The sequence below is a fragment of the Polypterus senegalus genome, chromosome 17 (genome assembly GCF_016835505.1).
Source record: "Polypterus senegalus isolate Bchr_013 chromosome 17, ASM1683550v1, whole genome shotgun sequence".
NCBI lineage: Eukaryota > Metazoa > Chordata > Cladistia > Polypteriformes > Polypteridae > Polypterus > Polypterus senegalus.
This window is the reverse complement of record NC_053170.1, coordinates 56336606-56353470: the sequence shown is the minus strand read 5'-3', so window position 1 is coordinate 56353470 and position 16865 is coordinate 56336606. Positions and strand designations below refer to the sequence as shown.

Below are 16865 nucleotides of genomic sequence, written 5' to 3'. Positions count from 1 at the left end.
TAATGAATCCATTATTTTAAAAAAAAATCACAAATTGCTTCTCTTAATGGCAATATAATGTATGTAATGTTTTAGGGACCAAATAAATAAAAGTTCTTTCTGGCTCTGTTGGGGACCAAAAATGATTCCTCTATGGCATTGCTCTGAAGATGCCATCCATGGAAATAATGTATGGAAATAAATGCCTTTAGTTATTAAATGAATTAGCAATATGAATTAAATTTATTTTCTCTCATTTACCAACTTTTAGTTTTTATGAAGCAGTAGTATTGTTATGCTCCTTGGAAACTATAGTTAATCTTTTCCGTGTGTGAATTAAACCTCCCATCACATTAATGTGTGTTCTGCCATGCAGTACCCACACTATACCCAAGATATAGGGAACAACTGGGATGTTTGATATCTTACATCACAGAAATGGAAGCTTAGTTTTTTCCATAATCTTTTCTTTGTTTACACATTGAATGATTAAATAATAAATATTTCTAGTTTGAAGTTAATGTATACATTATAAATACTGTATGTATTTGTTTCCGTGCTCAGTTTGATCAGATTAAAATAACACTATGCATTAAAATATTTGAAGATGTCATTGGTATCTAACATTAAGAAAGGAAAATAATACAAGAGAACTAATCAAGTAATTGTGTTTGAAATGAACATCCTAGCCAGTATTGTTGCATTTTATCCTATTTTCTGACATATTAGAATACAGCCCCTTCAGCTACTCTAGGTCTTAGATGTGCATGTGTCCGTAGAGATTGGTTAAGTGCGACAGAACATAGGCAGTATGTATTGGCTGTGGCTGCTGGAATTTGGAGGTCAGAAAAGTATTCTTTTGCTATCATTTTTATTGCACACCAAAATTAGGCTTTAGCTGAGAACTCCATGACAGATTTCTTTCTACACAGTTTTAACAGAATTTTTAATTGTCTGAATATCTAAATAAAAAAACAAATATTAACTTTTAACAAAACATGTATTCTTCATTTTAAGAGGAGCAGACTTACCCACACAGGACGGCCGTGGTCTGTTCCATTCTGGCTTTCCATCTGATCCCATGATACAGGTGAGAGTAGAGAATCCTTCAATTACGTAACCACTGTCACAGTGATAGGTGACCGTGGAACCTAACTTGAGATCTGTTCCCACACGGGAGCCATTCTTAACAACACCAGGATCAAAACAAGACTCTCTTGGGTTTTCTGCAGAGAAAAAAATAAAAAAAAAATACAATTTGTTAGAGGTTGTACAAATTGTTTCTCCTACTGTATATGCTACCTGATTCACACAACTTTAACCTTGACTACTCTCCATCAATTATTTCTACTGCTTCTCTTTATGCCCCAGCTTCCTGCCTCCACAGTTCAGTTTTTAAACACGAATCAGGTACTGTAGTCTTTGACTGCTGTCAGCTATTCTTCTTGTAGTTTATCACATTACTTTAAACAGCTAGACCAGGTTGCACAATCCCATTTAAGTGTTATAACTGGACTAATACTGATCTGGTAAATCTGGTAAATAAAGATTGAATTGTTGTTAATTTTTTTTCACAGAAAATGCTTTGCCATTATTTGAAATGTAGCAAACATGTTGAATAAGATGTAGTATTATCCAAGAATAATAATGAAAACAAAATGCTCTACTTAGACTGACAAAGTTACCTTTCATTTTTGTTTATTAAACCACAAATAATGCAGTGTCCACACGATGTAAAAGCTTGTGCTTGTAAGGGGGCATAATATTTCAATCCACTGTGCGTCTGTACACAAATTGGCTCATATTCAACATATAACTTTGAATATTAATAAACATCTAACATACAGTATCTAACAATATCACATAACCAGACACATATGAATGGTAAGGTATGAAGTTCTATTATTTTTCTTAATGCTTGTTGATTACTTGAGCAAAGTATGGTGGGTCTATTAATTAACCTTTGATAGAACTGTCATGACAAAAATGCATAGCTGTTACTATAAATTGTGGGAAATGATAATGAATATCTCTAGACAGCTTTTGGAGTGTGACATCCTTAACAATGGATCTATCAAGCAATTTCATTTCACTCCATCATCATATTAACATCCTTATTAAGACTTCTTCTATTATTGTGTTTGGTGTAAACCATGCAATCTTCCACACCTACTTCATCCATTTGGACACCACAAAAGCCAATTCACCTGTATTTGGTTAAGCAGTATAATTGTTGTTTTGAGTTTGAATGTAAAATGTTTTTTCTGGATAAGCAGTGCAGTCACCAATAAAGGTACTAAGTGTTTTGTTTAGCATAGGTGTGGTGATGTGTTGGATGTTGGTCAGACACGCAAGTAAGAATGTCACTTATTTTGTTCATACGATAGAACTACTATAATTACAACTCCTCATGATGAAAATAAAAATTGATTCTGATAAAAATTCATATTTTTGTTTTAAAGCTGTAAAAGGTGAAAGCGGTAAACCACTAAACATAGTGATTATTTTACATGATTGGCAACAGAATATTATATTGACTGGCTAGCTGTAGTGCTGGCCTTGAATCAACATTTTCAGTGCTACCATGAATCATATTTTCACAAAAATTACAAGTTATACTCAAGCAGGAAAAGACACTAGAGACCAGAAAACTCTGAATGCAATGTCAACAATTAAACAGAACTTCTTAAGGCTTCCACAAAATTGGAGAAATTTTCAAATTCCATACTGAGGGCATCCGAATCAAGTACATTCACTGAAAGCCAAGAACTGCTCATGTAGACATAAGCATGCTTTCCCTGTGCCACCATATTTATCCAGGCATTTAATCATTTTGTGAACCTAGATTTTCTATGGCCAGGAGGATACTAGTGGTAAGTTTCACTGCAGATATGTGGACATGAGACTGGGCCACAATTAAAATAGGAAAGATACTGAATAATGTATGTTAGTATATAATAAGCACAGAAACTGCTAGAGGGCACCAGCATGAGCCATGGTAGCCAGAAGTACCCATTGCTTCCCAAGGATGTACAAGGATGGGCAGCAACACTGAGAGAGAGAGAGAGAGAGAGAGAGACGCTTAGGACAGGTCTTGTCAATCTGAGTTTTGATTCCAGAATTAATTTAAGATGTTTTTGTGTAGATCTGAATTATTGTCTTATTTCTAGTCTGATGGTGATGTCTTTCCATTGCTATTTTGGGTTTTTTGTTGTCATTGCCGTTGCTGCTACTTTGATTGTTTTTCAATTTGGGTGCAGCCATGTTGTTTGCAGTATCGTTTCTTAGTGACAAGTACATGATAGTCATGTTAATACGTTTGATATAAATTTAAAAATCAGCGGCACTCATTCTTTGGAATTTAAGCTTTAGATTCTTGTTACTTGCAATTTCTTTTCATTAGTAAGACTAAAAACTAAATGTTTTTGACATATTAGCCCTTGCTACTTTTCGGCATGGTATATTGATGAGCTCTGGGTCACAGGCTTGAGCGCAGATGGAGAAAATGAGGCTTAACTGATCACCAACTGGCATTTAGGCAGCATTAACAATCTATCGCACTCAGAAATGTCAGGTTCTGTTGTTACTTCAGGCTATTAAAATCTAATGGTTGAAAAGCCAGGCGTCTATTCTTTATAATTGACTGTGACTGAGCCTATTTATTAATATCTCTGATACCATCTGACAATATCTATAAACAGTTTCTTCAGCATTTTAAAATATAAATTTAAAACAAACAACTAATGCCCATAGTTTCCACTCAGTCTGGTCCCGACTCTGTTACTTCTCCAGTCCCTCTTTTTTGTAACTTTTCAGAGATCTCTAAAGCCAATTTTACTTGCTGTGTTTTTGGGCTGAATTATTTTACTTGTCCCCTGGACAATATCATGTCATAGCATCTTGTCTGCTTTTCACCACTGTTATTATTATATCCCTGCTATGAGCTCCTACTGCTTTTAAGTATTTTATTATAAAACCAATGTTTAATACCACCTAATCTCCATTCTGCTATGTGATCTTATTACTTCCCATCTTTAACCTCCATTTTGCTTCTGAAGTGTTCAAGAATACTGTTGTTTTGCAAAGGAAGATACATCTACACTCTAGTGATTTGTTTTAAGTCTTTTAGCCTTATTTTCGAGCCACCAACAGTACAAAGATAGCATTAGTCTGGGTTGTAAATGACCTTTATATGGCAGAAGATTCAGGATATTGCAGTCTGCTTATTTGGCCTGATCTGACTGCTGCCTTTGACACTGTTGCCCAAGACCTCTTACTGCATTGCCTAAGAACAATCTGGTTAATTTCTTATCATACATGTCATTACTGGAAAATATAATTCAAAATCTGTCTATTTGGAGTTCCACAGGGGTCAGTACTACTGCTGATTGATTTACCACAGCTGAGTACAAACTGGCATTGACACAATCTATTTTTTGCTTTGATGATAATACACACATTTTTTTCCAAACCTCTCCTAGTGGTCATCATGTTTTACCTCAGGCCTGAAAGACATCCAGCTCTGGATAAATGAAGACTACCTGCAGCTATACATTGGCAAAACATGAGCCTTTGTGGTGGGAACATTGTTCCAATTAAGAAAATCTAGAATTTGTCATATTAATGGCCAGATGATATCTTTCTTCTCTGGGGCGAAATGTGGCTCCACTCTCCCTTTCCAAAGTCACTTTGTTGTAGTTTGTAACACTTTTTTCACCATCTTTGAAACATATCCAAACTCTGTTGATCTTTACCAACAGACCATCTAGAAGTTAGAGTATATCCAAAACAGTCACACAAGTGAACTTACTAATACTAGCCACTAATACTGCGGCGTACCATATGCCGCATAATCAGGCCGGTTTTTTAATGATTTTTAAGCGCAGGGAGAAAATTAACATTTGAAAAATCGATAATGTAATAAATCAGCAAGAAAAGCAACATTGTAACAATGCACGGAACGAACCAACACACAATCGTCCATGACTGAAAACTGGCGGACCGCCATCGCTCATGTGCCCACATCCAACTCGTCACTTGAGTCGTTGTCGTCTTTGCACAGTCCAGATGCACCTGTGACTCACGTAGACTTTCCGTGTTCCTGCAGGAGCATCTAAGAAGACGCATGTTTGTCCTGGATGCGAATTGCTGTATGTAGTGTGTAAAACAGTTTCCTATGGTGCACGCGGTCGTGCATCATAACCGAAAACTTGGTTTTTAAAGAGTGCTTACTTCATTGTGTTTTAACCTCAGTTGTAAAGGATTGTTTTAAGGAACCCATGGGATACCCCTTACAAACCGTTTTACACGCTGCATATGGCGATTCACCTCCGCCGTGGCTCCTTCCTACGTGCGCCATAGGTGTCTTACTTGACGGCGGCTTAGTGAATCCACGCCCCTTCCGGCATGCTTTCCATGGGTGTCTTGCCTTAGTGAATTATATATATATATAGATATGAAAACATCCCCATCAAACTCTGGGTTTGGCTTCTTTACATTAGCTACAAGTAAAAGAGAGGATACACTGCAAGATTCTTCTCCTTGTATGTTATTAGCATTGCAACCACAACCATTTTTAGGACCTACTCATCTCATGCACTTCTTTCACTTCACTCCAGTCAACATTCATTAATTCTTTGGTTGCCCAATGGACAAATCAGTCTACCTTGGGTGACTGACCCTTCTGTTCCATTGGTCAATGCCTGTGGAACAAACTGCTGCTGTTTGCTTTGAGCATTATCATCACATGTAGTATTTGGTATACAGTATTAATCCCCAATGGGAAATTGTCTTTTCACATGATATTTGGAGGACAGAGTGCAAGGGCAGCCATTGCACAGAACCCCTGGAACACTTTTCAGGTTAAGGGCCTTGCTCAAGGCTTCAGCAGAGTAGGATCCCTTCTGGCAGTAATGGAATTTGAACTGGCAACCTTCCAAACACCAGCACAGATCCTTAGCCTCTGAGCAACCACTCCGCCATCTTTTACAAAATACTTTTATATATTATAATGACTATCTCTTTTATTCATGGATCTTAGCATATAATCTCTGTTTTGGTTTTGTTTAAAACTGTATGTATGCATTAATTTAATGCATATTGTTTTTATTACTTCTGATCTACATTTTTACTTTTTAAATCATTTAAGAATGGTATTGTACTGTGTGCCACAGAAACAAAAATATTATTATTTATGGTAGCAAGTACTTCTAGGTATTAGAAATGGTACACAGTCCCAGTCCTTGCAAGCTATCATGGAGACTTGGCCATTTAAAGGTATCTGCAGGCTCAGGCATGTGAGGACAGGAGGAGACACTCAAAGAAATTTAACTGGAGATAACGTAAGGCTGTTACTAATTCTAAAACTGTCTTCAGGACATGGCTGGTTACCTTACCACAAGGGGCTTATACAGAGGAAAGTTTGTGAGATGACCCATCTGGGTTGTGAAAGAGAAGCCAAGGTCAACTGAGAAGGAAAAAAAGGGGAGATGGAGGTGAAAAAGGAAGTGCTTGTGTGTTGTGGGAAAGCCACTTCAGAACTAACCACAATTTAAGATCTAATGAGACAAGCCTGGAGAAATAGGTGATAGGTGAAAATTTTAAATGCATGTGGAAGTGGGTGCCCCCTTGGTACAGGACTAAATGGTGTGATCTTTCCACATTTTGACATTTCAAGCATGGTTATATGCTGCACCAGTCCTGGGATGCGAGTGGTACTCTGCTTTCAAGATGTTTTCATGACATAGCTATGCTATGACTATGATTTCCTAGTGTAGACAAGGCTTAGAAATGTATGAGACTTTGTGTGGAAAGTGCTGATGCAAGGCACAGGAAAAAAGGGCAAAAATTGTTTCCAGAATTCTACATACCAAAATCTTTTTTTCTTTGTAATAAATGCTTTCATCTTCTGTATTGCTTTTCATTTTTTAGGAACCTGGCAACTATGGATGAGAAAACAGGCATTGAGTGTATGCCATAAGCTCCAGAACAACCTTTTATGAAATGGACAATGTACTTCATGCTAATTGGCTTTTAGAAACTGAAGCCAAAGTGCCAAGGCATTTTCATATCCATGACCCAGGAAAGGCCCAGTGTGGACAGATGATGATCTATAGCACAGACAAAAACTGCATTTCAGTTTGTGAACTGGAATGCCTGCTACTTTACTGTACAATTACATTTTGAAAGCAAAAAACACTAGCTGTTTTACTGACAGCTTGAATACTTCCACGGTGATATGTGATTCAGTGAATGTGCAAGTGATTGCTGTAAAAGGGCTAGGCACGTGAAATAAGATATTGTGTATTTTGTACTAAGATTAGCTTTCATTTTTAACTGTTGGTCCTGTTTACATTTTACTGGCATTTTTTCATGTTTACAGAAAGGGTATGTAATGTGTAGCAAAATGTTCTTGGCCAGCAGGATATCTCAACAGTTTCCAGAAGTTAAGGAACATTAAAGCAACTCCATTATCATATTTTATTCTGGGGATTGAATTTTTACGGTGTGTGTGTATATATATATATATATATATATATAGTGTATATATATATATGTTTTATATATATATATATATATATATATATATATATATATATAAATATATATATAGTGTTTTATATATATATATATATATATATATAAAACATCTATACATGGAATGTGTATGTCTGTCCAGCCCGGCAGTGAGAGGTGGAGTCGGGGTAAGAGCTCCACCTACGAGGAAACAGAAAACTTACTTAGCCACTAATAATGCAAATGAGGCCAGCACGTCAGCAAAACGAAACCTCAGGAGAAAGACAAAGTCACTTAGCCACTAACATCAGTAAAACCGTATCCCTTTTACTGGCCTCCCGCCGGTAATGCACAAGTGATGCGAACACATCGGCAAAACGAATCTTCCTAGGAGAGAGTAGTTCATTTCAATTACTAATTATCTCTACATTCCAATTTTTTTTTTTCTTACAATTTCAACTGTTTCTAGGACCACAGGCTTTTTACAGCACAGGCTTACACAGCTAATATATATATATATATATATATATATATATATATATATATATATATTGTTGCATGTGATAACGCCATACTGGAATAACCAGGGGAGGGAGCATATCCAGAGAAATACCTCCCCTGGAACGCAAGATGACAGCTGGGTAATCCATTCCCAGGCTCCTGGACATTTTTCATTCCCGGGAATGAAACTGGTGTATTATATATAAACATATATAAACACAGAGAGATAGTAACAGAGTAATGGAGGCAAGGATGGATGGGTACTACAGCCAACATGGCTGCTGTTCCCTTTCCTTGTCGGAGGCAGGTATTGTGGAAGAACAAATGGGACATTTGATGTCCCAGCATCACTGTGACATAGATCTCGTTTGGAAATCCACATCGATGCATGGGAGTTGTAGTTCTAGTAGTCAGTCCTGTTGGGGTCCTTGGAGAGTGCTACTCGGGGCTGGTTCCCCTTTCCTGGAGAGTTTTTGCCTGACTGGGAAGTGCTTCTTGAAAGCAATATCTTTGGCACCGGAAGTAATCCCATGTCTGACTGAAAAAGGAGCCCTCTGTCTCACACAGGGGAGTCAGAGTCAGGAATAGAAGAAAGCCAAGCTCACCTGGAGTGGAGGCGGAGGAGAAGAGAGAGAATAAGAAAAGGAATATTATTATTGTCATAAAAAGAAATTTGTTAAAAAGGTATCGTGTCTAGTAAAATACTTTTTTTAAACCTGAAAGTGTTTAAACCCGTCTTTTAATTGTGTGTCTGAAACGCCCCCTATAGGCCAAAATTGACAAACACACACACACACACAAACACACGCACACACACATATTTAAACCAAAAGGCAGGTGGCACAGCACAGAACCACAGACTCAATGGCACCCAGCACAACTCCAGTCTTAAAAATAAAGGGCTTTATTTCCTCCGACATCTTCCAATAATGAAAAAGGCCAAAATAGTCCAATAATACACAAAGTAAGCTCTCATTCTCTTCGTCTGCTCCTCCAGGTGAGTTTTGCGACCAATGCCATGACACCGGGAAGCACTCCTGGGCATGGCTTAAAAGATGTCCACTGCCTCACTAAGAGTCAGGCTTCTTTTAAGTCATGCCAAGGAGTGCTTTGAGTGTCATGGGAATGGTGATCCAGATCACTTAGGGTTGTGTGAAAACCAGTGAAGTGCTCCCCCGGCAGTACCCTCTAGTAACACCCAAAGACCCTGACAGAGCTGCACTTCCTGACTCCAAATCCCATGCCAACCTGCGGTATCCTAACTGGGGTTAGCCTAGAGGAACACTGACACTTGTCGTGCAGGAGTATGAACTGCTCCTAGTATTCTCGTTCGTCTAGACCATCCATTATTTTTCCCTTCTAGCTGGGATGCAGATTGTAAGGTGTTTTGCCTAAGTTATATCTCCACTCCCACCATCTTTCCATTATGGCCTTCTGATAAGAAATCCTCTCATATCCTAGCCTGGATGCCTGTCCTTCCTTACTGGTATTTACAATATATACATTTACATTATATATACACAAATACTGTATATATGAACAACTAATAATGATATTGAAACAAATACAATACAATAAAAAAATCTACTTCAGTAAACTAAAAACCTACATAGTTTATACATATACTCATACATACTGTAACAGCCAAAATTTTAGATTACAATGAAATAAAATTACATTTGATTTAAACAGTTCAAATGCTGTCTTTTGCAATCTGTTCAAGCAAAAAAATAGCAGAAGGATGAAATTACTATCTATCTGAGTAACTAGCCAGTTGGCCAACTGTCTATTTAAAAAAGCCATTTACCCTTTGGCTCCTACAGAAAACGGGAAATGGTAGAATAATATACCGGGCCTTTGCAATCCCCCATTAAGCCCCCACTGTGGTTTATAAATGTGGGAGAATTTATCACGTATATAGCTAGGATAATTTACTTCAGCTTGTTGTTTAAAGGCCAAAATATGCTGCCTAATGGAAGAGCCAGTGAAATACTGAACAGATGGTCATAAAATAGAGAGGTGCTTTGAGCCCAAAGATGCCGCTGACTTGGCCATCAAAAATAGGACGTTGCATACTTTGAAGACTCATATCTCCCTGTTCACAATGATATTTTAGAGAAATCTATTGGGAGGTTATATGTGTATATAATGTGATTCCAGGCACCATTCTTGCAGTTATGAAAGTAGTCCATGTACATTAAATATGAATGAATTTAAATCCCAACCTGTATACTGAATTATAAATCCACTGCTGCTCAAAGAAGCATCACTTCGAAAGGCCAGGAACAATGAGTTAGAGCTGCTCTCAATGCGTTCAGGAATCTGGGCACCAAAGTAGCTTCCAATAAGTGGACTAAAAGAGTCTGGTCCATCGTAAATATGAAGAAAGTCATAGCCAGGCTCAAGACTAAAGCTAGAAAGAGAAGAAAAAATCAAATGTGGTAGTTCTGCGAGATCAGAAAGTGGGACAGAGAAATGCTGATTACATTTATTCTGTAAAAAGCGCTCAGATTTTTTTTTGAGAAAGCATCAGAAATCAAGTGAGCTGTCCTTAGCACTGAATCAAAATATCACCAAAAAACAGTTTTAATAGAAATTTCATATTAACTATAAAATAATCCCTTGTTGCAATATATCAGTTATGAAAGTTATGAAGTGGTGAGATGTAGTACAAAGTAACAAAACACAAGAAACACCTATTGCCATACTGGGCCTTGTCACTATGGATTTCCAGTATCCTTCTGGTCAGTAGGTGACATGTCCACAAACCCATGACTTTGTAGTGTGTTTCAGACTCTAAACACAACCTTAGTGTCTTTCTCTCTTTCTTACCTACTGTGCATGGCCACTCATCATTAGTGTTTGCTAGTAAATCTCTTCACTCTATGTTCAGTGTATTTCTGGATATCTGGACAATAGCCTGCCTTAGGAGTTTTCTAGGGGTCATATTCATCTTTAACAATGGATCACTTCTAAAATCAGTGATTGTCTTATCCTTATTGTAGATACACCAGTGTAGAGCTCCCTATAGCAGTCTCTGATCATTCTGAAAAGATTAAAGTTTTAGGTCCCCAAGAAAGCACCTATACTGTCTGCTCTCTTACAAGGACAGCATAGTCCAACATAACTCCAACTAGGACCATGCATGCCTATTGGTCAGCAAATGTTATCATCTCTCGTGTTTGCTACTGAACTTTACTTTATTTCTGTTCATACTGCTAATACTTCTTTGCATCATTCTAAAGCACCCTGGACACGAATTAGCCACGTCACTCCTTGGTAGTATCTTTTGGTATGGTGACTTGTGCTGTCATTCCCAATATGTGTTCCATGTCAGTTGTCAGTGTTTTAAAAAGACTCTGCATTTCTCCAGCTCAAAGACAAACTGTTTGCAGTCCTGATCCTTAAAGAGTTCCCTAGTATATTATCTTGAGGTGCGTTTAAGAAAAATTGAATTATATATTGGTAAAATAAGGTGACTAATAAAAAGAAGATATTAATAAATGTATTTATAGGAAAGGATCGAGTGTTTACAGTCCATCTATATTGCTTCTTAGTGTATCCCAGCATAGAGGCATACAAGTATATCTATATCTATATCTATCATTTTTTAGAAAATGGTATTTCACTTACTGTATGAAGGTGAGAGCAATGACATAATCCTGAGAGACTGTCACAATCCAGTCACACTCTTTTCCATGAGGGTATGGCTCTGGATATTCTGGAGATAAGATTAGCCCAGTTGGTCCAGTCACGTTTCCCCCACAGGGTGCTATAAAAGAATGAGAATTTGTGCCTTATTTTTGATCACATAAAGTACTAAAAATCTTTGACACTTTTGTAGATTCCACCTACAGTACTTCAATACTTCATCAAATATCAATAATAGCCATCACTTTGGTTGAAGAAATATACAATGGATAAGAAATAGGTGAGGCCCTGATGGAGCTTTATCTGAAGGACCATCCCTACTGCATAAGGGAATCTGCAGAAGTCAACTTCCTTCTGTACATTTTAATAACCCACATATTGTCAGTAATTTACTAAGCAATATCAGTGTTGCATCTGAAATTAAAACATTGGTGGATTTTGAATATTATGATTACTTAATTACATTTTCATAACAACAGACAAGCTTGCTTATTTTGATTTATGCTCAAAGACACTTTTATTGTTACGTGTTTTTATTGGCAAGCTAAATTATACATCATGTGAGATGAGTTACTCATAGCAAATGCATATAGACTCATATACTGCAAACTTTATCTACCGTAGTGCAAAAGTAATATACTGGACAGTTAACTATATCATTGCTTCATTGTAAAGCTTCCTGACTTGCATTGTAATCCTGTTGCTTGAATTGTAGGAGTCACTGCAGTTTCTTTTATTTGTGTTTGCTTTTTACTTGTACTTTGATTTCTTCCAATTGATAACTTTTTGATGAAAATAAACCTTTTGAATAATACTACTGTATGTGATTAATCTAAGGTTAATGTTTAGTAATAGTTTTGCAATTTAAAACGCAAAGTTGTTCTACACTCACCTAAAGGATTATTAGGAACACCATCCTAATACGGTGTTTGACCCCCTTTCGCCTTCAGAACTGCCTTAATTCTACGTGGCATTGATTCAACAAGGTGCTGAAAGCATTCTTTAGAAATGTTGGCCCATATTGATAGGATAGCATCTTGCAGTTGATGGAGATTTGTGGGATGCACATCCAGGGCACGAAGCTCCCGCTCCACCACATCCCAAAGATGCTCTATTGGGTTGAGATCTGGTGACTGTGAGGGCCATTTTAGTACAGTGAACTCATTGTCATGTTCAAGAAACCAATTTGAAATGATTCGAGCTTTGTGACATGGTGCATTATCCTGCTGGAAGTAGCCATCAGAGGATGGGTACATGGTGGTCATGAAGGGATGGACATGGTCAGAAACAATGCTCAGGTAGCCCGTGGCATTTAACCGATGCCCAATTGGCACTAAGGGGCCTAAAGTGTGCCAAGAAAACATCCCCCACAGTGGTAACAAGGCATGATGGATCCATGTTCTCATTCTGTTTTACGCCAAATTCTGACTCTACCATTTGAATGTCTCAACAGAAATCGAGACTCATCAGACCAGGCAACATTTTTCCAGCCTTCAACTCTCCAATTTTGGTGAGCTCGTGCAAATTGTAGCCTCTTTTTCCTATTTGCAGTGGAGATGAGTGGTACACGGTGGAGTCTTCTGCTGTTGTAGCCCATCCGCCTCAAGGTTGTGTGTGTTGTGGCTTCACAAATGCTTTGCTGCATACCTCGGTTGTAACGAGTGGTTATTTCAGTCAAAGTTGCTCTTCTATCAGCTTGAATCAGTCGGCCCATTCTCCTCTGACCTCTAGCATCAACAAGGCATTTTCGCCCACAGGACTGCCGCATACTGGATGTTTTTCCCTTTTCACACCATTCTTTGTAAACCCTAGAAATGGTTGTGCGTGAAAATCCCAGTAACTGAGCAGATTGTGAAATACTCAGACCGGCCTGTCTGGCACCAACAACCATGCCACGCTCAAAATTGCTTAAATCACCTTTCTTTCCCATTCTGACATTCAGTTTGGAGTTCAGGAGATTGTCTTGACCAGGACCATATCCCTAAATGCATTGAAGTAACTGCCATGTGATTGGTTGATTAGATAATTGCATTAATGAGAAATTGAACAGGTGTTCCTAATAATCCTTTAGGTGAGCGTATATCACCAGTGCTATAGTCTCTTAAGACATGGCAACACATCAATAGAAAGCCTAATGAATAATTAGTATGTCACTATGATTTATACATTAAATGGTTATGCTGACATGCATGTTATTTTTTGCTATGTTTTGTGATGGATGGCCGGCAACTCAACCCAGCCAGGATGCCATAACAATGGAAGGGTGGGGGAAGGCAGCTACTTTGAGATACTGCCTCCCCCAACAAGCTAGATGGCAACTTCCCTGAAGCATAGCGTTGCTCCAGATTCTCGCAGGGCACCATGGCATCTAGAGTTCCCGTCTGACCTGGAAGTGTGGATGGAGTTATGTGATCGGAAAGACAGAAGCACTTCTGGGTCACGTGGCAACAGCAACCCCTAGTGTTTCACAGTTTACATATTAGCACATAGATTTAGTTTGCATATCACCATACAGAAGTACCTTAACTTGTAGTGGTAACACTAGACACTATATGAACTCTAAAACAAGGTGTTTTAAAATGTAAACATACAAAAACTTTAGAAAAAAAGATCTGAACTGAAAGTCAGCCATGGAATCTGTTGGTTACAGGGAGAAAGATTTAAGAAAGGGAAACTAAGGAATTGTGTCATTTATTGGACTAATTTTTGTAAATATAATTTGAATAAGATATGAGCTCAGTGGCTGTTTATCTATCACAATGGGTTAACTTGTCCAAACAGCCTTTATGGATGTCATCAAGCCGCCCATTCTATACACTTTTTTCTTCTAAAAAAAGCTGCATGGACACAGGTTAAGGGCCAAGATATCAGCCATAGTTCAGAAACTTGCTCATGTTTCTGTTGTACCAGAGACTGTTGTTTGATTATATAAATGTTATGTCTTTACAGCTATTTGTTAATGAAGTTAAAGCAAAAAATATAAGACAAGTTAAGTGTTATTTTCCTCTGATGAGTTTGAGGGTTTTGTCCTGTGTTGCCCGTTTATATGTTTTTGGGCTAGCATTGGGCTACAAGAGAAAATAAAGTTTCTTTAGAGAGCATGAACTGTATCCCCTGTAAATACAATGTTGAACCAAACAATCTGAGCTGCTCCTACATGCACTTTCTTATCAAGAAATGGGAGAACCCTATTGAATGTACAGGTTCCTAGGTCATTTCTGACTGCCAAAACATCATTGTGTAAGCAATTTGTCTTCACTCTATTTGTAAAACAATGCATTTAGAGCACTGGGTGATTTTAAAACTTTAAGACGGATTTGCCACATGAAATGTGTCAAACGGAATGTACAACAGAACATTCTCTATTTAAATTGTGATGGATGGCTAGGGCCCTTGCCTGGAAAGGACACCTTCCTAAAGGAAGGACCAGGGGAACAGATATGCACAGGGCACTGACTTCCCTGGAGCGCTAGATGGCAGACCCCTGGGTTGCAGTGGTGCCTCAGATTCCCACAGGGCTCCAAGGGAGTTGGAGATTGGCACAGCCATGTTGGGTTCTGTAGGGGCCACCATAGGGAGCTGCTTCTGCCACACCTGGGAGTGCTTCCGGACCTTGCTAACGAGTCACCTGGAATACTCCTAGGTGCAGCATAAAAGAAGCCACCTGCCTTCAATTGGGGGAGATATAGTCGGGAGGAGAAGGATGAAGCTTGCTGGAGGCAGAGTGGAGGCAGAAGGAGACAGAAAGAGAAAAAAAAGAAGGCAAAGTGCTGTGTGCTGCTTTATTTGTACTTGGTGCTTTACTGTACTGTGCATTGGTGGGGAACGAAAGGAAAGTGTTTCCCACATAAAAATAAAGCTGTGTGTGTTGATAGACTTGTGTCTACTGCCTGTCTGTGTCAGTTTTGGGGATCAGGTGCACACCGTGTAGGGCACAGACTAGAACAATTATTCTATGGTTGGAATGGATACATTACTAACTGTAAAATAAGTAACTAATGACAAGATATCTGTAAAAGAATTTTGTGAATAATGAGCATCTGGATAATTTAAATATAAAATGTATCTGATCCATGGATGGCAGGAGTGAGTCACTAAATACCCTCTCCACTGCAAGCATGAAAATAGAAAAAACAATAAAACTCTAGAAAGCATTTTTCTTGAGTAAAGTCTGTCTTTCTACTCAGAATTAAACGTTTATTTGATAAAGACAGAATTATTTTCATTGTTTGTAGCCACAGATCATATTTTATTGTCTCAGGTTTGGGTACAGGAATGATGCACACATGCTCATAATTAGAAAAAGTACCAATATATGCAGGTTGTTAAATTATTATATACCAGCACTACAGTTTTAACCCATTAAGAGACTGAATATACAGTTGCTTTGCAAAAAAAAACAAAAAAAACAAGAAAAACTCTCTCTTTGTACTGGCCGTGCTTGTAAACCAAAAGTAGTCTGACAAGGGAAAAAGAAGAGAAAATGGACCATACCAGAGATATAGTGAGACTTGAAAGTACTGTATTATTAAAACTAATTTAGAAGAGAACAATAAACACAGCACATAAAGTTTGTAACAGTACATTATTGGCTTGTTAGTTTTATTTTGTAATGATATAATTTACCCCAATATACTAAGATATTAACATAAAGGCAGGCCTAGTGCAGCTGCAAGGACCTGGTTGAATGCAGCTCTGTTGTTAAATGTTTTGAGAGAGTAGCAACAAACACCAATTAAAGTTCTCCTAGCAAAGCTGGCTATGGCATCGACTGGTAGTAATATTCCGAATGAATAAAATAAATCTTACTTACAATTACATGTATTTGTAAATAATCTTCTTAAAGAAAGGTATTTTTGGAATCATGTTCAGATTTTTTTGAGAAGTTTACATCAGAAACTGGCTTGAATCATGCAAGTCAAAAAATGTGTTAAACTTTTGATGAAACAGTTAATAATACAGTAATTTCAGTATTCTAATAATTACCCAGTAAACATACTAAATGTACTCTGCAAACATGCTTTGAATTAAGCATATTTCAAAATGACAAGATGTATGCTAAACTGAATGTTTGATAAAGTTTCCATAGCTTCCTATAATTATTAGCTCAATCTTTTGAGTGGCTATAACATTTCATGCAATTTTTATTAATAACATTTTGAAAGCAGACATGGCAGGATATCTCATTCTTGTACTCTTTACCACCTTGATCTTATTTC

General features: G+C 37.7%; 1 protein-coding gene across 1 annotated transcript in view; it reads right to left on the bottom strand.

Moving 5' to 3' along the window:
* The window catches only part of csmd2 (CUB and Sushi multiple domains 2), a 967861-nt gene that overhangs the window by 170085 nt on the left and 780911 nt on the right, over positions 1 to 16865 (bottom strand). Inside the window, exons 30-32 of the mRNA XM_039739491.1 lie at positions 11629 to 11767; positions 10221 to 10408; positions 1011 to 1205 (exon numbers count right to left, since the gene is read on the bottom strand). Coding sequence (XP_039595425.1) covers positions 1011 to 1205; positions 10221 to 10408; positions 11629 to 11767 — 522 coding nt within the window. The remainder of the gene's footprint in view (positions 1 to 1010; positions 1206 to 10220; positions 10409 to 11628; positions 11768 to 16865) is intronic.